Source organism: Epinephelus lanceolatus, chromosome 16 (genome assembly GCF_041903045.1).
Source record: "Epinephelus lanceolatus isolate andai-2023 chromosome 16, ASM4190304v1, whole genome shotgun sequence".
Taxonomy (NCBI): Eukaryota; Metazoa; Chordata; class Actinopteri; order Perciformes; family Serranidae; genus Epinephelus; species Epinephelus lanceolatus.
Window position 1 is genome coordinate 29,519,791 of NC_135749.1, and position 24,025 is coordinate 29,543,815.

Consider the following 24,025-nt stretch of genomic DNA (forward strand, 5'->3'; position numbering starts at 1 on the left):
GGAGAAAGAAGTATTCTTCCAGACACCATCGCTGGTCGCCATTTTGAGCAGACCAACCTACCGACACAGATAGTAAGCTGTTGTTACGCAGCTTATTTATAACGTGTTTAGTATTTTAATTATAGTTTCGCTGATATAAGAATCAATGTCTCGATTTACCAATAATCGCGGCGGCCTTGGGATGAATTTCCAGCAACGTAGAGGCGGTGGGCCCGGCGGCCCGATGCGAGGTGGGTTAATGGGAAACCCACATTTCAGGAGCCATCCTTTCCAGAATCAGAACCAAAACCGGAGGGGAGGAAATAATAACTTCAACAGAGCGCCGAATCAGGGACCACAGACCCCCCAGAAGCCACCGCAGAACCAGGCAATTATCCCTCCGCCAAGTCCTGGCCCGGCTCTCACCATGAAAGGCCCGGCACAGCAGCAGCAGCAGCAGCAACAACAACAGCAGCAGAAACCGGCACAGCAACAGCAGCAACAACCGGCACAGCAACAGCAGAAACCAACAACCCCTGCGCCTCAGCCGAAGATTCAGTCACCCCCACCGAAACCTAACGTGAGCACACCTCCTCCTAACCAGGCAAACAAGAACCAGAACCAGCAGCTGAAGTCACCGGCAGGAAATGCTAACGGTCAGCAGCAGAAGCAGCCCCCACACCCGAGCCCGAAGTCGGGCCCCCAACTAGGCCAGAAGACAGGCCCTCACCAAGGCCAGAAGTCAGGTCCCCACCAAGGCCAGAAGACAGGCCCTCACCAAGGTCAGAGGACAGGGCCATCACCAGCAAGGCCTAGACAGGAGCCAGAGAAAAACAACGACGCAGCCCCGTCAGATGCAGTCCCATCAAAGGTTTGATATTGTTTAAATATAATACACTCTCGACTGTCAATGGCGTCGACAGGCATTGTTGTCCGCTAACGTTAGCTTATGCTGTACGAGCAATACGTTTGATTTAAAACACATAGCAACCCGCGTGGGCGGCGTTTGCTTGCATATCCTGAAATGCCTCGTCTCCGTGTCGCTACCCATAGCGGTGTATGCAGTCACAAAAACACGCGCACCCTAGTTTATGCTCTTAACCTGGCCGCCATTTTGTCCAACATCAGCACGGCCACACTAATTTAAATTAAAATAACCGCAAAACAAAGAAATTGTGGGATGTTATGTTATCTTTATACGACCACCATTTGTTTTCTTGACTTTCTCGTTTACGCTAGTTCGCAGAAAGTCAGCGTCAGAGAATGTAGGTCAAGCGTTTCCCTTTGATCATCCCGAATGGGGGATGGGCGGTTTGTCTGGAATAAAGACATGGCTGAGCTTAACGCGAGCACGCAAACAAACGAAGAAATATCTGTATTCGAGCATGAGATAGCATTACAGTCTTGTGCTTTTTTTTATATAGTCGACTAAAAATGTATTACCTAGTGTCACACAGATTTTAGAGTTTTAATATTGTAACGTTACTCAATCGACAGGAGTTTAAGGCAACGTTGTCCATGCTGCTGAAACCCGGTGAGAAGACATACACCCAGCGATGCCGTCTGTTCATTGGAAATCTGCCCAACGACATCACAGAGGAAGATTTCAAGAGGCTGTTCGCAAAGTATGGAGAGCCCAGCGAGGTCTTCATCAACAAAAACAAAGGCTTTGGTTTCATCCGATTGGTAAGACATTGCACCCTTTAATGTATCCATGTGTAATAAAGAATTTCTGTTGTGTTGGAGTTAAGATAATTACTATAAATCTGTAAAGTACAGATTTACATTCTGTCTATAATATTTTATCCGTACTGAAGGCATACAGCTAGCAGTTATTTCTTTCCTGTCTAAATGTCTAGCTTGTTTCAAGTCAAAATACAATAAATTGTTGACGTGGGTAGAAAACAATACTTATCAGTACTTCTAAATTCGATTTCTTCAGGAGTCCCGCGCACTTGCAGAGATCGCAAAAGCAGAGTTGGATGACACACCAACAAAAGGCAGACCCCTGCGTGTCAGATTTGCCACACACTCTGCAGCTTTGTCTGTGAAGAATCTGTCACCATTTGTTTCAAACGAGCTCCTGGAAGAAGCTTTCTCGCAGTTTGGAATGGTTGAGAGGGCCATTGTCATTGTGGATGATCGCGGGCGCCCCACAGGCAAGGGCATTGTCGAATTTGCCTCCAAACCTGCAGCTAGAAAAGCCCTGGATCGGTGCAATGAAGGTGTCTTCTTGCTCACCACGTAAGTACAGTTGAAATTCAAAAACCACACTTTTGTAGATTGCACAATGAATTGACACACCTTCAGATAAGGAGATAGAAATCTATCGGTTATTTGTCTTGATTGTTTCCCCTTTTTAGGTCACCCCGGCCTGTCGTTGTCGAGCCTCTGGAGCAGTTTGATGATGAAGATGGTCTTCCAGAGAAACTGGCACAGAAGAACCCCAGATATCAAGCGTAAGATAATCAGTTTGTCCCCATCCATCTGTCTTTGTGGGGTTAAGTAGAGCTGTATTGACTTTGAGTTGAATAAGGTTTATGCAAGTCGTACTGGAACAGTCATCGTTACTCCGCACATCATTTCCTTTATGCCATTGTTTTGTGAGTACCAGATGGTACACTGCGGATTTGTGGGGGGGGGGGGGGCTTAAGGTTCAGGGATTGCAGCTGTTAAAAATCAATTTGTGTGGAGTGGCATGTGTTCACTTATGTAAATTGAGGGAAGGAGGTAAAGGGAAATTCCCTGCAGTCTTTTAACCCCCACACTGGCAACTAGCACCAATGTCCATATTGCTTATTGTATGCAATATCCTACTATTGGAATGATGAAATCATAATATTTGAGTGTTACTGTAGTAAAATGCTGGTTGGTTTGTTGATTGTGTCTACAGAGAGCGCGAGGAACCTCCCCGTTTTGCTCGCCCCGGCTCTTTTGAATACGAGTATTCTAAACGCTGGAAGTCTCTGGATGACATGGAGAAGCAGCAGAGGCAGCAGGTGGAGAAGAACATGCGCGAGGCCCGTGAGAAGCTGGAGAGTGAGATGGAGGATGCATACCATGAGCACCAGGCCAACCTGCTCAGACAAGGTAGGTTTAGTGGTGGTGTTGTCAGGTTTGAAAAAGAAACAATGGCGTGCAGCTGTGCAACAATGACAAGTGTTGGTTTCATGTTTTCTTTCAGATCTGCTCAGGCGACAAGAGGAACTGCGGCGCATGGAGGAGTTGCACAGTCAGGAGATGCAGAAGAGGAAGGAGATGCAGCTCAGGTATTTATGTTCATTAGAATCCTATTCGGATGTTGGTCATCTGGTCGTCTTCTCACAAACACAATATGCCTTCCATTGTTCTCTTTTGACAAAATACAAATGAAATCCGATTTGTGAATATTATTGCAAAACTTGGATCACAAACATGATTTATATTTTCTTCTTTGTAAACAGACAAGAAGAAGAGCGCCGCCGGCGGGAAGAAGAGATGCTACGCAAGAGGGAGATGGAAGAGCAGATGCGCCGCCAGCGTGAGGAGAGCTACAGGATGGGCAACTTCATGGATGTGAGTTAACTTTAATTTTAAAATACAAGATTGTTACATTAACAGTTAAGTATAATATTTAATCAATATCTGTCTGGTTTGATATTTAACTTATTTTATGTATTTTCTGTTACAGAGGGAGAGGGAAATGAGAATGAGTTCCAGTGGAACTTTGGGCATGAGTGGTAAGCTTTTCTGTAATTTCCAATGAAGTTGATAGGTTTCAATGTAGTGACATCAAGGAGTCCCTAGTAGTTTTGTGTTTCCTGACATATTGTAATGTTAAACACATGTTCAATGTTACATGGTTATAATTTTTGGTTATATTGTACTGTAGCTGAAAATTAAACACATACATTTTTTTTTATTTAATTCCCAAATTTAAAGCTTTATTTACAAAACATTATACAAATGTCACATCTTGAGTTGAGTATAGAGAGCACAAAAATATCAGTAATTCCAGTGTGAGGGAATGTGTAATGTGATATTCCAAAAATAACCTACTATATAATTAAATTAGTAGTTCAGCATTTTGAGATAAATGTTTCCTTGCACTTACTGAAACTAGGAACAAAACATATTTTTGTGTTGGACAAGATATATGGTAAGATGATAATAAAAAGGCGGCCACTGGCGTAAATGTTTGTCCCCTGTCAGGACAGACAGCACAATTGACATGAGTAAAAACAAGCATCTGCTGACATAGCCCACGTGTACACAAATATAAATGATACAAAAATATAAGGTGATGATCTACAGAGAGCTAGGGATGACAGACACATCGCTGTCAGTATGATAATAACGTCAAATACACTAGTTCACTGTCAGCTGTGTCTGTGACAGGATAAATACCTTTTTAAATTACTATAAAAATGGCCGAAATACTGCTTCTTAGGCAACACCTGATGGAAAAGTCACACTATGCCGCTGTTTCAATCCCAGATTATATGTTTACAGTGTAGCATTATTGGGTCGTCTTTATACTTTAACTTATTTAAATAGGCCACAGTGTACCAAGCAGGTTATATTTCTTTGGCCTTTTTGTGTAGACAACACCCACTGAAGTAGGCAGAATTCAACAAGAATATTTGATTTTTATGTGGCTAAAATATAAAAACTTGAAATAATTTTGGTACAGTACATAATACATTCAGGCCTCTTGATTGTGTGGCTCATTTTGGAAACCTACCCTGTGGGCCTTGTAAAGGTCTAGTTTGGATATGTTTTAAACTTCCTCCAAGTCTGCTAAGAGAAGGTTAGCAAGGTGGAAATCTTGCAGCTATTTATGAACCTCGCCTGCTGAGGTAATTCCCAGTTTAGTATGTGCCCTAAATTGATCCTGTACCGTCTCCTCATAGGAGCACACTAAGTTGCATATTCTTCAGGTAATAGTTTCTGCAAGAAAGTAGTGTTTTCATAAATTCCAAACTTTTGAATTATAGTGTTGCCTTAGTTAGCTAGCATCCAGTACCATAATTTTATCTAATATCTTATTATCTTATCTTATTATTTATAAAGACTTATTTAGAGGCTCAGTAACTCTAAATATTTTAAATACCTCTCAGTAATACACAATTCAGTCCAACGGCACCACAAACCTCAGCTTCCAACACGGTTTTTAACTTGAACCAGCACCTCTCTTAAACAGTTTCTGCAGAAACTGAGCTCTTTGAAAGTGGACATTTTGCAGAGCTGTGATTCCCTTTGAAATGACACTCACTAAACCTGACTGTGTGAATATATCTTGTTTGATCCTACTAAAGCAGCAAAGCCATCAGCAGCACTTTGTCTAAGGTGTACATTCAAGTGCACTGTATGTAATTGACCTAATGTTGTTTCTGTTTAGATATGTCCTTTGGTGGATCCAACCAGAAGTTCCCCATGGGTGGATTGAGTTTTGAGGGCCAGCAGGGAATGGGATCCGCTTCAGGCAGCCTGATGGGCAAAGAAATGGTAACGTATCCCACTTTTTGGACGATCTGTAGTTCATGTAGTTTGTGTTTGGCATTTATTTTTTGTCTGCGAGATTCCTAGCCGATCTTTTAGCATTACGGCCAGCTGGCAAAGCTGTTGGAAATTTATGAATGATTGGCGCTCCCAGCTGTCTTTGGGTCGCTGATTGTTGTATGTGACATATCCTGCCTGCCTGATAGGGTTTCTTTCACTGGTATGCCAAGCCCCCTCAGTTACTTTGACTTCTTACTGCTTTTTAGCTAAGAAACCGTCAACCTGCACTAAAGCATAAGAATTTGCTCTCTCCAATGTGCTCTCTGACAGCTGTAGATAGACTTCAGTTGCTCTGCTCACTCTTATCACATCTTTTGTGTAGTGGACTGCTATTGCAAGCCCTGTCTCAGGTGAGCTGGACAGGCACTTTTTCTTGACCAGAGGCAGCATGTCATCTAGCTTTTCCCTCAACTGCTGACAGTGTGCTCACTTAGTTATAAACAACTTTTTTCATGCAGTGGTTGGAGTCTCCTGTATCGTCTGTCATGGGAAGAAGTTGTACATGAACAGGCATTGTGTATTTCTGTGTGGCAGTGTGAAATCCTGTGTGAAGCTCTTTTTGTGCTACAAGCCAATTTAAGACCTGAAGCAGGGGTGTACTTCATCTTCTGGACCAGCAACCTTTACCTTCTCAACAGCTTTTTTTTTTTGGGGTTATGAGCATTCATAATGCTTTTAGTGCAGGCTGACGGTATAAGATAGGGCTGGGTGAAAGTGATCACGATAGGGGATCTTGATGAAATTCATATAAAAAACAATTATAATCCTGGACATTTTTACTGGTCATGGATAGACCTAATGGCCTATCACACAGCTGAAATAATTGGGACAACGGCCAGTCAGTCTGCTGCCTCTCTTACCTGTGTTGCTGACTGTTTGCAAGAGGACAGGGCCATGCTCCTCATACGCAGAGTGTGCCCACATAACTTCAGAGCAGACCCCACAGCAGAAGGGTTAAAATAGACTTCAGAATATATTTTACTAGAGTCAACAATGACACTGCTCAGTGTACATCAGTAACAAAAGGAAGACTGTGTGATCAATTCATCAAACATTTTTAATAAGCAAAACACAAACTTGCAGAATGGTGATGTGTTCTTCTCTTCTGCCCGCATTAACTTGCTTTAAGCCGCACCTGGTTTGTCTTGCATGACAGTGCTTGTTATATCTAAGTGCTATTTGTGAACTACATAGGTAACACAATGCCATTGGATTGGTTAAGGTATCCCAAATACACCTAAGCGCAGAATAAGACAAATTTGCCTTCAGCTGATACTAACAAAGACGGAAAAAAGTTATCATGATCACATTTTTTGCCTTATCGCCCAGCCTTAGTTAAGGCATTACACATAGAAAACAATATTCAACACATCAGGATTAACTGATGGGGGCAGGCAAAGCTTTGTGATGATTTGTATCTGGGATGACAGTGGTGAATACTTGATGAAGCTTCAGGTCAATGCTTCTGGCAGGATTGCAGTACCAGTGTTTGGTTGCAGCCTGGATTACAGTTGACTGTAAGAATGGCAAAACGTGGTTTAACATTGTAGGCAAAACGAATGAAGAACATTTCTATAACAATTAACTTTTTAACGAAGCTTTGAATTTCAGATCAACGCTTGTATTTGCTGTGCAGTATATGTTTCACTGCACTGAGCTACGTATTTGAAGAAATAATGCACTTCACATTGTAGCTTATGAAAAATCAAGTTTTTTGTACTCATGCTTATAATAGCATGTTTTAATTATTTAGTCTTTGATTTTAAAGCACCATTTTTCCCTCAGAGTTATTGTAGAAAAGACTTTTTTAGGAGCTGAGAATGTTTGAGGTTCGAGCTTGTTGGCAGTGCTGATGTTGGCAATGCATCATTTTCACATCATGATGAGGATAAACCTTGATACACTGCAGTTCTATAGTTACATCTGAATGTTTAGGTCTTTGATAATTTAGTAGGATGAGCAGATTGATGCAGATCCATTTCAGGATATATTTATTTTATATATTCTTTCTATTTTACTTTGTATGTGGTCTGCTCTTCCCATGTTGTTTGCATGTTGTAAATGAAAGCCTCCTCCTGTTGGTGGTTTGGCTTTGAGAAATTCAGTCTTTCTCTCACTTTTCTAGTTTCACAGATTGTGTCTGAATTGGCATGTGAAGTGCTCATTGGTTAACAAATTTACTTCTTGAAAGGTTGAAATGGTTGTACCTAATATCTTGTCTAATGTTCAGGCTACATTTAACTGTGCCACTATTCGACACATATATTTTTGGTACAGTCCCTCTACTTAAGATTTTGGTCACATTTGGGACCTTAAGATAAGTTTGAAGTTGTATCACTGAAGTGCCATAAGAGGTGCTGTGATAGCTGGACAGTAGTTAAGTACGCTACAATATCTGCTCATTAAACTTTGGAGCTCACTCAGTTTAGTCTGAATTAAACAGAATGGCACTTAATTTTATATCTGTTTTCCAAATTTCCAAGAAAACACGAATATCGCCTGAAACAAATAGGAATATAAAATCATGTAGCACTTATTTATAACCTTTTTCATATGTTTTACATGTAAATATTTAAATAAGTGCCTGTATCAAAAGGTTTATCTGCTGATATATTCAGTGATCTCGAAGAGGAAAATATCGCCAGCACGTACTAAATGGCTAAATCTATGAAGTAATAAGGGTAGGCTATAGGTTAGTCTTGGCATGCACTGGAGAGACCATTCTAGGTAGGCACTGACTAACGAAAGCATTACCCTCTCTTCCTTTTCTGTATGTAACCTGTGGCACCTGTGGATCTTCATATTGGAACGAACGGTTTCTTCGGATGTGTCTCCTGCTGGTTTTGTTGTATATCTCACAATATAAAACAAATCGCCTCTGTTGCCGTACCTTTTTATACACCTCCACATGGACATGAACTGTGTGCTTGCGCACTGAACCCATATATTACATACCCATACATTTGCCTCCCTGGCAAATTGACCCCCACAGCGCAATGAGCGCTTTGCCCAGGGTGGTCCCAGGGGAATGGGTCCTGGTAGTGCTGGGTACGGCAGGGTCCGTGAGGAGTTTGATGGCCCTGCTAAGAAACCCCGTTTTTAAATGCTGCTCTATGATCTTCCCAGCAGCACCATTTGTATAGATTCTCCACAACAAACATGTTGACTCAGATTTCTTGTATTTAAGTTTAAATTGTTGCTACATTTTAGCCTTACATTAACCCCTTTTATGACAAAGTGAATATTTTCCTTTTTTATTTTGTATTGTCAGTAGCATAGAAATATGGGACACCCTCGAGTGATCCGTTAGTTCTTTCTGACCGATGTATAATTTTCTTTTCTAGATGTATTCTGCTCTGTGAGTCGCCGTGAAGTGATAACTGTAACAACTTTCTCTACCTTCTATGGCTGTGTTTTGTGCCATGCATTTGGAATCAAAGCATGTATTGAAATAAAGACACATTGGTTCTATCAGGACAAACCGTTAACATTTATTCCTAAAAGCTCAAACACACAGTACGTTTGAAAACCAACCACCTACCAACGATTGGTTATTTGTAAATAATGTGGATACATCTGCCACATTAGGTCTTAAAGGGTCTATGTGTTATCTCTGCTGCAGTCCTGATCTCTAGCATTCAGAGATGTGTATAACACCAAAAACACAGCACGTTTCCCCCCTTGAAGGCTTGCTGCAAAAGCCCCATGCCTGTCCTTTGCTTCTTTATTTTCTTGTCAAATTCAGATAACCAGATGACACTCTCACAATCAGCATTTTCAATAAAATGCCAGTGATTATCATACTTCTAACAAAGGAGTAATTAAGTGGGGCATATGTAGTGCAGGATGTCGCTAGTAAGACAGCATCTGCTAAGAAGTCTCCAGACTGGACCGCGCCCAGCACTTGTATGAATCAATTTATTTAATGTTTAATACACAACTTTGCAGTTTCTCTCCTCAAACACCATGTTCAGTGGAAATAGTTGTCTCTTTCTTGTAACATGAAAACTTTTCAGCTTTTTTAAGTGGCTGCACAAAGTTGAAGTGTTTTTCATCCATTGGTATTCAGCTTTTACAGTCCCTTTCAGGATGGCAGAAATACCACATAAATCCTTTAAGAAAGCTTGTGGTAAAGTGTGAAAGAGGTTGTGGGTAGCCAAGTGGATACACACAGGTCTTCTTCTGAACACATGCTCATATCATGTCCTCAGTCTTAAAACACACAGTCCACATTAGTGTGTCTTGTGATCATGTTTGGAGGCTATAGACTACGTTTACATGCAATCCAATAGAAAAATGTAGATAATACGACTAGGATGACAGCGCTCACCCTTGTGTACCTTTTTTGTTAGAAAATTCTTGAAAATGGATTGCTGACTTGAAGCCTGCACTTCTAGTTACTGTTGCCACCTTCTTAGCAGCAAATGGGCTGTTTGTTTTATCAACAGATGAAATCTCATCACAATTTTAAAACTTAATCGAGCTCCTGAGGTACAAGTTACAGTTTTAATGACATGGTATTTTTCTTAATGGCCCCTGTGCGAAAGTGCCTCACTGTGTAGATGTTGGCCATATATTTAAATGTAGAACTGCAGTTGCAGGTGAGCAAATAAGAGGCCATTTACCTACCTCCTCAAAGGCACCCTGTTGCTGTGTACAAAATTAGTAAGATGAGCTTTGATAAACCTGCATGTAAACGTAGTCACATCAGTTAAGTTCAAGACTCCTTTTTGGTTACAACAGAGGCGAACAGTTCATATGTTAAAGGAACACAAAAGGTAGTGTTTCTTGAATTGACAAACTTTTATCTAAATTGAATGTTAACTCTATTTTACTCTCTTGGCATGAGTGAATCTGCCTTTGAGTGACTGGCAAAGGACTCAGTTGGACTTGCTAACATGTGTTGAAGGCATAAATAACCACCAGAATCTAAAGCATAGATATATCACATTTGTACCATCTTTGGATGAAAAATAGCAGCCTTAACTTATTTTTCCAAAAAAAGAAGAAAAGAAAGGATTCACCCCTTCAAGAAAAAGTCAGAGTGACCAGTTCTGAAAGTATTTTAAATGTTTGCTGCTAATTCAAAGTTTTTACACAGTCATGATTTTAATAGAGCTACACGACACTAACATGATTCAGCAAGTGTTGCCAGTATTGGAAAATAGATATAAATCCCACACTTGCACAAGTTCTGTACTTTGTACAGTGGTGAAGCATTCATTGTGCCGGACCTGTAAGAAGACAAAAATCCAGAGTTTCTGTTCTATTCCATGGCTGGGAAGTATAAGCAAGATACATTGCATCAGTTCCTCTTGTACTGCAACGGAATATGTGGCAGGACATGCTGACATTCTCCAGTTTTTGAATTCCCTTTCATACCTTGTCATTCAACAGACGAAAGACTGATCATTCTTGTTGGTTTCAGTATGTTATACGGTTTTACACTGTGAATTGGTATATATTATATATTATGTTGCACAGATACATTCTTACATGGCTGGTGGCATAAACCAACATGGCTGAAAGAGCCATGTAGTTAAGAGCTTACTGTCACACTTCAGTACAGCTGAGGATGCAGTGCTTTCATTTTGTTATTTTCCTCAGATCTGGTCCCAATCTGTTGTTCTCGCACTGCTTTATCATTTTTTGGGGTACATTCATCAGTAGCCCGTTGACCAGCACTTTTCAGGAGACATGTTTTGAATTGTAGTTACATTAATGTCATCGGCTGCAATATCACAGGACCCAAGGGCCCACCAACAGTATTGAAAGAAAACATTTAACAACCCCATTTATACACCTGTCATGGCTACTTTGACCCAGGACACAAGTCTTCAAAACAGGAAACGTTAAAAGCAGAATTGAAGGAGATCATTTAATTTCCATTTTTATCATTGTAATTGTATTTTTTCCTTTTCTTTTTTCTTTTTTTCTTTTTTTTTTGAAATTCTGACGGTAGGCCTCCTTTTCAGTGACATTTGGATTACAGTAACTTGACACTAAATACTGTAAGTTGGTGAAAGGCTTGCTATATTAAGAAGCTGTCAAATTAACATTAAAATGTAGGGCTGTACCGAAAAATTCTAAACTTTGAAGCTTTATTCATAACATTTGAATGATACACAGCTTTGTTATTATTACATTAATTTATTTATTTATTTTAGTTATTTAATTTTGACAAAATATGGCAGCAGACACTCGAAGCTTCATTTGACTACCTTAATAGAAGCTTCAAATGTATTAAAAAAAAGAGAGAGAGACTCAGTACAGCCCTATTAACATGTTAATATGAAAGAAAACAAGTTTAAAACTTTGTTTAATCCTTCTGGCAACTGAAATTTATATTTTTTACTCTGCTGCCCAATCTGGCCCAATGAATCATGTCAGTACCTGTTGAGGTATTTTGACATCACTTTGGCACCTAATAGACTCTGGCTTGCCTCAGCAAGTGTTTCTCAGAGTTGTGTGGTAGGAGGAGATGGGCTGTAAAAGTGAGCGTAAGTATTCTTGTATTAATTACAACTCTTAAGATTGAGCATATTTTATCTTACTCCAAAGTGTAATTGTTTCTCTTGATTGTTGTTATTGAAATGGAGAATATGCTGACTGATGAAGTAGGGCACGTGATCTTTTTTCCTAGCACTCTTGTGACTGACATTCTATGGTCTGTTGAAGATCCATTTACATTATATGTCGTTGATGAGCTTGTCCTTTCAGCAGCACAGTTTTTAATACTGCTTACATTTTCAAGATGAGTAGGATCAACAAGTGGCTTTTAGTGTTAACTCTGGAGTCACTGTGCAGTAGCCTAGTAAGAACATCGTGATGACATGAGCTCAACATTGTGTTTTGCTCTGTGGCCCCGCTGCAGCCCAAAACACTTTCAGTGGGTGGGAGTACCCGCTGTGACAGACGAACTCCTTCAGCTAGTCAATGGCGGACCACCACTAAACATCGGATTTGTACCAGGGGACAGTGTTGCGACAAATTTACCCACTTATTCACACCATCAGGATAAAGGCAAGAAATGTATTCAAATCTATTCAATTTCACTCCCATGCATCCTGCACAGAAAAATCACAGTCCACAGCTCCTATGGTGAGTCTCTCCCCCTCTTGTAATATTCAGAGCAGCACTTTACAGGCAACAGTTGGGCTTGGGGCAGGTGCAGGGCGAGTGGCAGGGAGGACGTTGCTGACTCCTTTGTGATTCAGTCAAAACTGACAACCGTTAAATGATCTTATGCTACCAGTTTGGACAGGCAGAAAAGAGAAGTGGCATGATTAGGTTGGTTCCGAAAGTCCTGTAATTACACAAACTACCTACCCAATCAAGTGGCAGTGGAAGACCAGAGACCCATTGTGTTCTGTGGAGTAAAATGACTGTTTCTATCAATGGAGTCTGGTGGCTCTGGAGAGGGTATAACGTTGTGGCATCAGTTTCCTGTTGGAGAGGGCTGTCTGATGGCAAGGTAAAGCTGTGAAAATATTATAAATATAGTGTGCACCTAAACTAATGTTGCTTTGTTTTGTGGTGGTCATATTTTTATGCAGCCAAAACATGTTTTGCTGCTACCCCAATCCACAGTCACCAGACTCCTTTGACAGAAACACAAGTTTGTCGGAACAATGGCAAAAACATCTTATCCTGCGAGAAACTTAATTGGCGTTATTGACTCTATTTCTGCAGTAAAATCACTCACTGCTGTGTACACCTAACTAACTTTAGAGTTAGCGCTTGTTGCTTTGGGAGAGGCCATGAACCGCTGTGCAAGCAACTGCCTGCATTTTAACTCATCAACTACAACACAGTCCCTGACTGCCTGGTTACAACTACAGTGCGAATCCCTGACTGGCCCAGATTGGGTTGGTTGATTAATTTCTGTAACACGTTAAAGGCGGCAGACACAGAGAGCTAAACAGAATGTTGCGCTCACATCATCAGGACGTTCTCACCAGGCCAATGAAGGCGTGCCCTTTTGTAAACAGTTAAGTGTCCAATGGGGGACTTTGGGCAGCATTTGGACCTATAACGGGATGAACACAGTGAACCATGTGGTAGTTCTTGGCATTTGTCTTATAGATGCCAATACATGGAAGTATGCAAGACAGCAAGAAACTTTAAAAGTTTCTAGCATTCCTCTTGTGCACCGTATGGTAGTGTACTCTGCACAGTAACTTAAAATATAAAGAAATAAAATTTGCTTTGTTACAAATTCTCCTCCTTTAAATAGCACCTGAAATCCCTGTAAAAACGCACCGGAAATGGCTGCAGAACAGAGGACTACAGATACTTGGTAATAGTCTTGGATATCATGGAGTGTTCATCTGTAATGTTACGTGTGTTTGTTATGTACATTTTTTCTTTAACAGGTTTGACCAGCTTTACAGATTGTAAACTTGGGAGGAATTTGTGGCTGTATAGCCTGGACTCAGAAATGCTTTAGCAAAGAATCCGCAACAATGGACTCCTGTGCAAATGATCCTAGTAACACAACAATCAGGATGCCAACTTTGGCCAACACATTTGCCTGTGACTCAGTGTAGTATGGAGAGACAGTCGGGCAGGTATGCTGGATGTAGAAGTGTTCTTACCCTGTAGATGAAACAACATCAAGAAGAAGAAAAAGAAGAACGTGATTAAGTGGATTTTGAAAAACGTTTGTGCACTTTGTTAAAAATGGAAACAACTTGATTTTACTCTAAATATCACTGAAATTCTCTCTGGAAGTTGAGTACTTACTTTTCTGAAAGTGACTGGCATCAACGAATGCCAAAATATTGTACTAAGCAGTCATTAACTTCAAGGTTGAATCACATTTCTTTGAAGACATGTTGTAGTTGGATCATTAGCCTCGTTTCCACCAAACATTTTCGGTATGGTACCTTTGGAACTGAAAGTACCCTTCAGACATGGTACCTAGACCCTAGCGTTTCCACTGCAAACCGTACCTTTAAAGGGCCAGTGTGTAATATTTGGCATGGTTTATTGTCAATCTGAATCTGAATATTCTACCCATTAATATGTTTATACAAGTGTATAATCGCTATAAAATAAAATTCGTTTGGTTTTTGTATCCTTATAATTATGCTTTTATTTTTATTTATATATATATATATATATATATATATATATATATATATATATATATATATATATAGCAAGGGCCTTGCTTTAAAGAGGTCGCCATCTTGCGCCGCCATGTATGTAAGGCAGCCCGAGCGGACAATCCAGCCAGCCAGAGAACGCGTTTCGCGTGTATAAATGAACCAACGAAGACAGCGGAAGGAAGAAGGAGGAGGAAACAGCAGAGAGTGATAGTAGTTCGTCGATAGAGAGTGGTGAAATGTTTTTTTAGTTATAAAGTTTGCGAATGGACCACACTTACCACGCAACAGGAGAGAATGAACCCGAACCGTCATCTGCGAGGAAAAGAAGATGCACCTTCACTCCTTGTGATGCACTCTCTGCAGTGCTTTACCTCCTGGTGATATATCTCCCCAACCATGGTAGCAGTGGCACCAAATCCCATTCTGTGCATTCAGCCTCTCTTCTCGCCCGCTCAGCATCAAACACATGGAGTTCCTCATCTGTATGCTCTGGCTCAAACAGGTATGGCTCTGGGTCTGTGTCCGCTACAAGAAACTCTTCAAAATCGCGTTCAAAGTCGTCCATTGCAGCTGCTATAGTCCGGAGATATCGCTAGGCTAAATAAACAGCTGAGCTCTGTTTACCGGCTACGCTGTCAGTCAGTGTGCGGGCTGGAGGTTGGTGGAGCAGAGAGGGGAGGGGGGTCCCCACTCAGAATGGTAAACGAGTATGTGTGTAAAGTTATGGAGTGTGTGTGTTACGCCAGAAGAGTCAGAGTTTGGGACGGAGTCTTTTACACCCTGGAGTGTTACCAGAGTTTTTGGAGTGCTCAAATAAACAGGCCTTTTTCCCAAATGCTCCTCTGGTCTCCTGCTCGTGAGGGATTCATTACAATATCGTAACATGGTTTAGATTTCTAAATAAACATTCACCTCGTTGCTAGATAGACCTACTCCTGAAAAAGTTGTGCACAAGGCTTTTTGTCCCTACGAGGCCACCGTCATTTACCCGACGGGAGGGGTGAGCGAGTGAGCCCTGCAATCTAGAATTTGACCACTGACGTCACTGTTTTCAACCCATTTTACACACTGGGCCTTTAAATGTGGGCAGGGTTATTGTCACTAAATTCCCGTCCAGCACTCACACTATTTCCTTATTACCGGTGACACAGATGGAAGTCTACACCTCGTTTATCGTCCACAGAATGAGGCTGCAAGCCGACATTTTCAGAACAAAATAAAACAGGCTGCAGTGAGAGTCTCTGCATCGGATGTTTAAAAATTGTGGGTTGCCTTCTCAGGCAAGCTCGGGGTTTAGTTTTGCCTTAGCCTGACGCTATGCAACACTTTAATTTTCTCCGAGTGAGAATTAGAATATATGCTGTTCACATAACCCAGCTGAAATTAGTACATATAAACGCTTGAAGATCCACAATCAACGGACTGCAGTGTTCATGGCTCCACCTTTCAATACCAGATCTGTGTGCTAGGCACCCTAACACAAGGGGTACCAAAAATGGTAACGGTTAGTAACGGTTCCATTGGTACCATTCACAACTTTTTACAGTGGAAATGGGAAAAAAAGCATATCGAACTGAATCGTATCGTACCGTACAGCCCGGTGGAAACGGGGCTATTGCTTCTGTTGTGGGAATGGATGAGCCCATCGCTTCTTCACCACATTGTGTTTGTGGATCAATACTGACATTTATTTTTTTAGATTATAGCCTTAGAATAAACAGTAATGCAACATTGAACCAGCTTTTGTATTTACTTTGCCAAGCTCAGCCGTGATAGTTATTCCAGATTCCGATTCGGGATGGCTAGTTAACACGTGTTCATTTTGTAGATTACTCATTTTCTTTAATATAGCAACAAATTCAGCTAAGATTATGGTTAAAATCATTTCTTGGTTTAAAAAAAAAAAAAAGGACACATTTGCTCAAGTTTGTTATGCTTCATTGCTTATAGTCTTCTCTAACTTTATGCAGTCTTACAAGGAGAATTTAGTGCAACAGAAAAAGGAAACCCCTTTGGATTCACTTCAGTTGTTTTGTTGACAGAGACTGTCCACTGTCTGGCTCAATGAGCCAATGTTTAACTGGATTTCTTGACTAAAATGTAACCTCTTGAAGAGATTATGTTAGTGAATGGAAAAACTAGAGGCAAGTCAGATACCTGCCAATACTTCAGAGTTAGTAGACAATTTGATATTATTTAAAAGTGGGGGAGCTCATGCAATTTTAATTGCTGATATTCTTTTTTGTAAATTGTGTTAGGCATATAATCAGGAGACATTATTATGCTAATTTAAAGCTTTGCTAGTCAAAAGTGATCATCCGAGACATTCTCCTCTACACAGCATTTGGAGAAATAGTATGAGTGCTCATTAACATCACCTAATTGTAAGCTTTAAAACTTGAAATGTTATGTCTGTGTCTATGTGTACAATTTGTTTTTCTTTAACAGGTTTGACCAGCTTTAAAGGTGTTGGACTGTGAGAAGGAACTTTCCAAACCAAGAAATTCAAAGTCTGTAGCTTCTTCTCTTTTGCTGACGAAACACTGTCACTGTCAATTTGCAATTGATCATGATAGATGGTAGCTCTATAGCTTGGACAGTAGCTTGCGAAGTTGGAGGACAAAGATTTTAACATTTGGCCATTCTTCTAGCACACGTAAAGAAGATTTAAGTGACTGCCAAGAACACTAAGCTGGCCCGACAGCAGTAGAACATTCTTGCTTTGTTATTGGAGTTAAAATGGAAATCAAACCATCGATACTGACCGTTCTGAGACAAGTTTATAGTCGATTTGTTTTAAGGACAGCAAGCACCTTTAACAGACTACACAGTCACTATGTTACAGAGGTTTGGAATGGGTTTTTTTAACTTACCAACTCATTTTGACTTTGCATTATGAAACTTGAAATGCCACATGCATATTTATGGTAGTATACGTCTAGCTGTGCACGTACTTCTCAGCTCTGCATGCACCAGTGCATGTAACATGGTACAAAAAGTATGATTTGCAGTCTTACCAACTCGAATACTGACTGTGAAACTCATGCATTTGAGACTTTTCATAGGCTCTCATTTGTCCATTTTCTCACACGGTGAAAAACAAATTTATAATGCCACTGTGCAAAAAGAAAACACTGTCAATGCATAAATATAGACAAGACAGAGTGACACATATCAACAGCAGCACCATGAACAATACTGCAGTCAAGCTAGTCGCGGCTGTGATTTTGATGCACGTCTATTTGTGCTGTTACCATACTTGTATCAGAGAAAGACTTGCATTTGAGAAATAATATATTAGACATCATAAATTAAAGGACGCTTTTTGAGTATGTGATGTCACCAAAGAAGTCCAAATATAAGAAAAAAAAGTTTTCCTCATAGGTTTGCTTAGAGGCTGCTAAAAATGTTCTTCTGACCTTATAAGATTCGAAATAGTTTGAATGCACATTACTGTGCAAGGAAAGTCAGCTCAAACAATATTCTGACATATTGAAACTGTCCTCAGTTTTAAACTCTATATGGTTTCCAATATAGATGTGCTGAAATTTTCATTCTAATCCTGTTAAGGGTGGCCTTGACAAAGAACATGTAAAATGTGAAATAATACACATTCAAAACGAGGGGAAAAAATGTTGCAGCAGTCGATTTTGGATAGTTTTTTTCAATTGGATCTGGTCGTGGCAGAAGTGCAGAGAAAAAAGAGCAAATACACCAAATGGTGCAGTAAAAAGGGCAGGTAACAAAACTTGGTGCCTGTACTAATTTTGACTTTGTTATAAGAGTAAAAATAGTAACCAAAGCTTTGACACTGACGCTCATACAAGTTCAGAGTCAGGATCCTTTAAAAGATGGCACCAATAGCACTTCAGAAATTACACATTACTAGGGATGGGTATTGTGAGGACTTAATTGACACTGATATTGATACAGATACTGATACTTAATGACTCCGAAACATATTGATGCCTTTATTGATATAACTTATTTTATCACTAGTACTCTTTTGCGGCTATAAGTTTAGCTGTTTCCTGTGTATATTGAATGAGGCATCTGAAAATTAACAAAGCACAGTGGTTTCCGTGACGTGAGAAAAAAGTACAGTCGTGTGCACTTTCACCATGGATTTGTGGCTTACAATGTAGCATTATTAAGAAAAATAATAGTACATCCCTTGGATGCATAGATAGTGAGTTGACTATGTCATTTTAGATTTTAATGCGTCAGGGATGCATCATGTACTTAGCAACATTACTGTAATCGCATGATGCCGGCAGCTTCGTCATCAGAGGGGCACAGTTAGGGATTTGTAAATGCCAGCTGTGTTATAATTAGATAACAATAAATTTTATACTGATAGCAGCACAGTTGGTCCAGACACTTTAAGATGCTGACCAGTCAGGAACTGGTACAAATTTAGTATTGATCCTGGATACACATCCCTTCATATCACTGTATTAAGTTTATTGAAAGGCAGTAGAGTACACTTAACAGACTACACAGTAACTATATTAGGTTCAGAACAGTGATGCCCTTAAGTACCAACACACTTTGATGCCATCATTAGAGTAAAACTTGAAAGCAAAGCTTTGACAGTGACATTTTGTAAGTGAACTTCATAGTCAACAGACTACTGCGTAACTATAAAACTGATTTTCAGAACCAAGGTGTCTGCTATTGCAACACATTTTGACTCTGTGTTATTGGACTAATAATTGACACCAACATATCAAAAACAAAGATCTTAGTCAAGATTTGTTAAACTGTTTTTAACCCCCTCATTATCAATATTTGTTGTCCTCTGTGGAACCTTCCTGACCCTGAAAGCTGTTGGTAAAAACTGCTCTAGTGGACCAGACTGACCTCCTATTCACTAGCCTACCTGAGGCAGGAAGTCCCGTGCACCGAACGGTTGAAGAGAGGGGGTCGGTTGTGCCTGTGTGCGTGTGCGTGTGTGTGTGTCTGTCATGTCTTTGGGTAAATGAGAGGTGTGTTAGCTGCTGTCAGCCAGCTTGTTAAAGACAGGCTGCCCCAGTCCACAGTAGAGGCTCTTCTCTGCAGTTGGGTTACATTGGCGATGAGTAGTTCTGCAGAAGTCAGTGGACAGTAAAGCCTGGACATGTTTGCACTGCAGCCAGAGGTATGCTTTCACAGATCAGCCGAACAAGTAAAGGTAAGTGTCCCATCCATGTTTATAATAAAAGATGCACAGTTCTCCCATAACATAACTCTCTCCTCTGTTGCACCACGTCACAGCTCACGGTGACGTTTACAGGGCTTCTGGCATCACACTTATAAAGAATGGCATCACAGTGCAGATCTCTGTTCTTCAATCTTTTTGTGTGTGGATGTGGCAAGCATACTAGCCTGTGCAGTGTGTGTGTGGTTGTAGTACTTTGGCTTTCCTGTATGAATGCTTGAGAGACGGACAGCTCAGTTGCTGGTTCAACACTACAGCTTCTCATCAGAGGTGTTGGACACAGTGCTGCTGTCATACTGTGAGCACTAGGCTTGAAGTATTCAGGCAAAGTGAAAATTTTAATTTTGTAATTTTAAAGCTTTAGAATGCTTAAATCTTGACAACTATACAAATTTTTCAGTTCTCTTCATTCAGCATGTGCTGATTTCTTTGGTGATTTTTGCTGCACTTTTTTAATTTATATTGAAAAGTAATTAGCCTTTGTAACAGGCAGGTTGTGTGCGACAATGAACAGAAAATAAGTCTAACACAAAGCCCAACTCATGGATGACTTTTCCACTGTAATGCAAGTTTTGTCTTTGTGCTGCATTTCTTTTACATCTTTAACAATCGAATGCATAATGTAGATTTGAGCTCTTTCAGAAACGGTAGCACAAGTGTGCAGGCCAATTTAAAAAAATTATTCAGACTATTTAAAGCAACTACAAGGAAATTACACTTCACGATACCTGTGGACGAAAGCGGCAGCAGTTTAATGAGCACCACTGCCTCGTGTTGGAAAGATCTTGATCTGACTAGCTTGTGCCTTTTATTTTTGAAGTGAATGAAAGATAGATGCAACTGATGACAGAACAGGTTTTGGTTGTAACTCACAAAATACGCTAGTAACGACAAAATTTCACACAAAAAAGGAAAATCTCCCCTCCCTTCCTTTTAACTGGCCAGGGTAGCCCACTACTCACTGCAAACCGATTTTATGGACCCGGGGATGGACACTAAGAATAACTATAGAAAATGTCAATCTTCTTACTGACTGTCTTGTTTGTGTAGGTCATATAGAGACATTAGTATTGAATTAATACTGTTACATCACCAGTTAATAACTCCTTGTAGTTGCTTTAAATGTTATAGAATTAAATTGCGTTGTATAGACATGGCATTGACCTTGGTAACTGACAGAACTGTCTCCATATGTCGTCACCTCTCCTGACTCTGTCTCTGCTGGTAAATTATCTACAAAAACTATAAACAATTATAGTTTGTGGCACTGGGTTGGGAGGTCATTTCAACTTTGAAGTGAAGCATGTCACATAGTGCTGGGGTTGATCTGGGTGGGTTTGTAGGAAATGTAAACCCCTTTCAGTCTGTTTTTGTAATCCAATACTCACTGCAGTTTGATCCTTGGACAACCTTTGTGACTTAATGTGTTTATTTATGGTGCTTGATGTGGATTTTTTTTATTTCTCTTGAAAAATACAAATATTTACATTTACACTCATATCCTGAGTTCACAGGAAGCAGATTCTCTTCACTTTCCAAACAACCTGTATATACATTTATATTTATATTTATATATATATATATATATATATATATATATATATATATATATATATATATATATATATATATATATATATATATATATATATATCAAAAAGACTAGAGTGGTCCTATCTTTCCAAAACAAAAGACTTAAACAGCAGAGCATTTTTAAGTTTCTAAAACAATTAAACATCCATGAAAGTAATCTAGTGCTGCATACTACATGCTAAATCAGTATGTGTGACATACTGTGTACCAAATTAACATTTAGGTACGCCATTACCAGCAGACTGTTGATAATGAAGTACACTTTAGCAATACATCTTCTCTGCAGCACATGACCGTATCGATCACAACATTACCAGTCTGAGCTGCCCTTAAATAATTTTTTTTTTAATCACAAATGTAAATCAACTTTACCTCTTCCACTCAACGTAATATATTTTAGTTTAAAGTTGTTGTTTTTTTCAGTATTGAAGTGTTTATGTGAGCTCTTGATGCACCTTAACATCACTTGCCATCATTCATGATTATTTTATCTAACAGGTAATTATCAAACTTTCTAGCTGGCAGTTGACTATTGGACAGTCTGTAGACATGCAATGCGTTTTGAGGTGTTATAATATGTCAAGTAAGCTCACGTCTCATACTCATAAATTCTTGTTAATCTAGTTAACATCTGGGAATTACACACACACACACACACACACACAAATCTACACAATATCCAGTCGGATTGCTCATAACTCAAGCTGGCATCATTACCAGAATTGCAACATTATACTTCCTGCTAACATCACTCAAAGCATCATTGGAACAGTGGTTCCAAAGCTCATAGGTGATTAACCCTCATTGAAGTACTAAGTAGAAGTTACTTGTGTAGATGTTGAACTATCAGTATATTTTTTGACAGTGTAACAGGGCAACACCCTTCAAGAATACTGTGATCTTTTCCTTGAGTAGAGTACCACACTGAAAATAAAAACTAACTAAATCAAAATTGATGGTTGTTGGTTTTAGGCTGAAGTGGTTTGTAGGGCAAACTTGCATACCAGACACAATAAAAAGACTTATTATGCTCTTGAAAGAAACGAAATGGACATACATAGTTCTTCTTTGAGGAAAAAACGTTGCAGTAGTACTGAACTCTATTGCTTCCTCTCCTCTCTCCTCTCAGTGCCTCTTCTTACCGCTCATATTTTGTCACTTTTCCTGTTAAAACCTGAATGTCCTGTCCTGCCAGTGACCAGCCACTCGGTGAAAACACAGCACATCCTGACTGGTGTTTTCCTTCTGTAGCTTGAACATAGAAGTTGTCTTGTACCTGTGAAGGACCGTGAGTTTATGGTTCTCCCTGATCACCAGGGAACTACACTGTCCAGCCAATGCCATGAATCAAGCCCTGGAGGCTGTCAAGATGTATCTGTCTGCACTGTGATCCATTTTCTAACCAAGTCCTCAGTCCTGATTGGCCAAAATAATCTATGTCTCTGAGTGTGATGCCAGAATTACCCTTTTAGGCCTCATGTGGCCTTGTCTAAAAGGGCACTGCCCAAAGTCTGCACAACTGACGCTGAAAACAACCTCTTCTCTACAAGCTCTGTGGTGCAGCTCCCAGCTCTGTTTGGGGTTTTTGCAGTAACACCCCTGATGTGTCAGAACGAAGTCCAGCTTCACATGGCTTTGTAACAGGGAAACCGAAAACCCAGAGGTTTGCAACAGATCTCAACGTTGTTGTCATGAACTTGTCTCGTCTGCAGTTTCTAAACAAATGAGTCTACTTCAGGGTGCTAAGATGCCTTTTTATAATCTGTATTTAACTCTATCACACAACTCATTCAGCATATTTGTTCTCACAATGACATACACATTGACTTGTAATGCATGTCCACATTTTAACATCGTAACCTGTATTTACAATTAAAACCTATGTTTGGTTTTCTTTTGAACCTCCACAGTTACCACCCACACAAACACATGCACACACAAAATATATACATACTCAGTGATGTACATGCTGTTTTATTAGGCTGGCACCCTCCAAGTAATTGATATATAAAACAAACAAAAAAAAGTAAAGGTAGAAACCTGCTGAGTAGTTCACTACCAGGCTCTCACTGTTTGTTTCTTGCCACAGGAGCCTCGACCAGTCGGAGGAGGCTGAGAGCCCACACCATTAAACCAGGGTAAGTTAATGAAATGTGACGGGTGAGCTGCGAGAAGAACTCAGTCTTTTTTTAATCAAAATTGCAATGGGGTTAAAGAACAGTTGGTCTTAGTTTTTGTTTCTTTGCAGGTGAAAATGAAGATTGATGTCTATTAAATGCCAGAGCTGCAGGAGACACCAGTGACAGAACTGTGCTAACAGCAGGATGACCTCCATGTTAGTCCCTCTGCAAATTATTTTTCAGACTCGGATGTGAAATGATGAAAAAAAAAATGTTCCAAAGTTGAATAATCTCCACTAAAAACATTTTTTTTCTGCTTCTTGCAGAGCTGCAGGTGGTGGAGCAGGTGGTGGAACAGATGCAGCACCAAGAGGCATCCAGCAAGAAGACAAGCAGTCTGCAGTCCAGAGGAGGGATGCACTGTTTTGTTTTTTTTTATTTACGCTGTAAAGTTTTAATAATAAATAATGTGAACCTGA

At 40.0% G+C, this 24,025-nt stretch overlaps 1 protein-coding gene across 2 annotated transcripts; it reads left to right on the forward strand.

Moving 5' to 3' along the window:
- Positions 1 to 24,025, forward strand: sfpq (splicing factor proline/glutamine-rich). 2 transcript variants are annotated; one of them, XR_013493556.1, is made up of 12 exons: positions 4 to 850; positions 1,477 to 1,665; positions 1,922 to 2,223; positions 2,343 to 2,438; positions 2,873 to 3,069; positions 3,164 to 3,248; positions 3,423 to 3,534; positions 3,650 to 3,698; positions 5,360 to 5,466; positions 23,516 to 23,564; positions 23,675 to 23,761; positions 23,873 to 24,025. XR_013493556.1 is itself a non-coding variant. In XM_033636887.2 (10 exons), the coding sequence occupies exons 1-10, from the start codon at positions 146 to 148 to the stop codon at positions 8,621 to 8,623; spliced, it is 1,953 nt and encodes a 650-aa protein (XP_033492778.1). In that variant the 5' UTR covers positions 1 to 145; the 3' UTR covers positions 8,624 to 9,001. The 2 variants fall into 2 exon arrangements, 1 of the variants encoding a protein (XP_033492778.1); XM_033636887.2 differs by lacking the exons at positions 23,516 to 23,564; positions 23,675 to 23,761; positions 23,873 to 24,025 and adding an exon at positions 8,513 to 9,001 and having other exon boundaries at positions 1 to 850.

Excerpts from the sequence above, each read along its gene's own strand:
- sfpq (XM_033636887.2), top strand. The coding sequence starts at position 146 with ATGTCTCGATTTACCAATAATCGCGGCGGCCTTGGGATGAATTTCCAG. Across the intron at positions 3,535-3,649 it reads GGATGGGCAACTTCATGGAT|AGGGAGAGGGAAATGAGAAT; the intron begins GTGAGTTAACTT and ends TTTCTGTTACAG. Across the intron at positions 5,467-8,512 it reads GCCTGATGGGCAAAGAAATG|CGCAATGAGCGCTTTGCCCA; the intron begins GTAACGTATCCC and ends TGACCCCCACAG.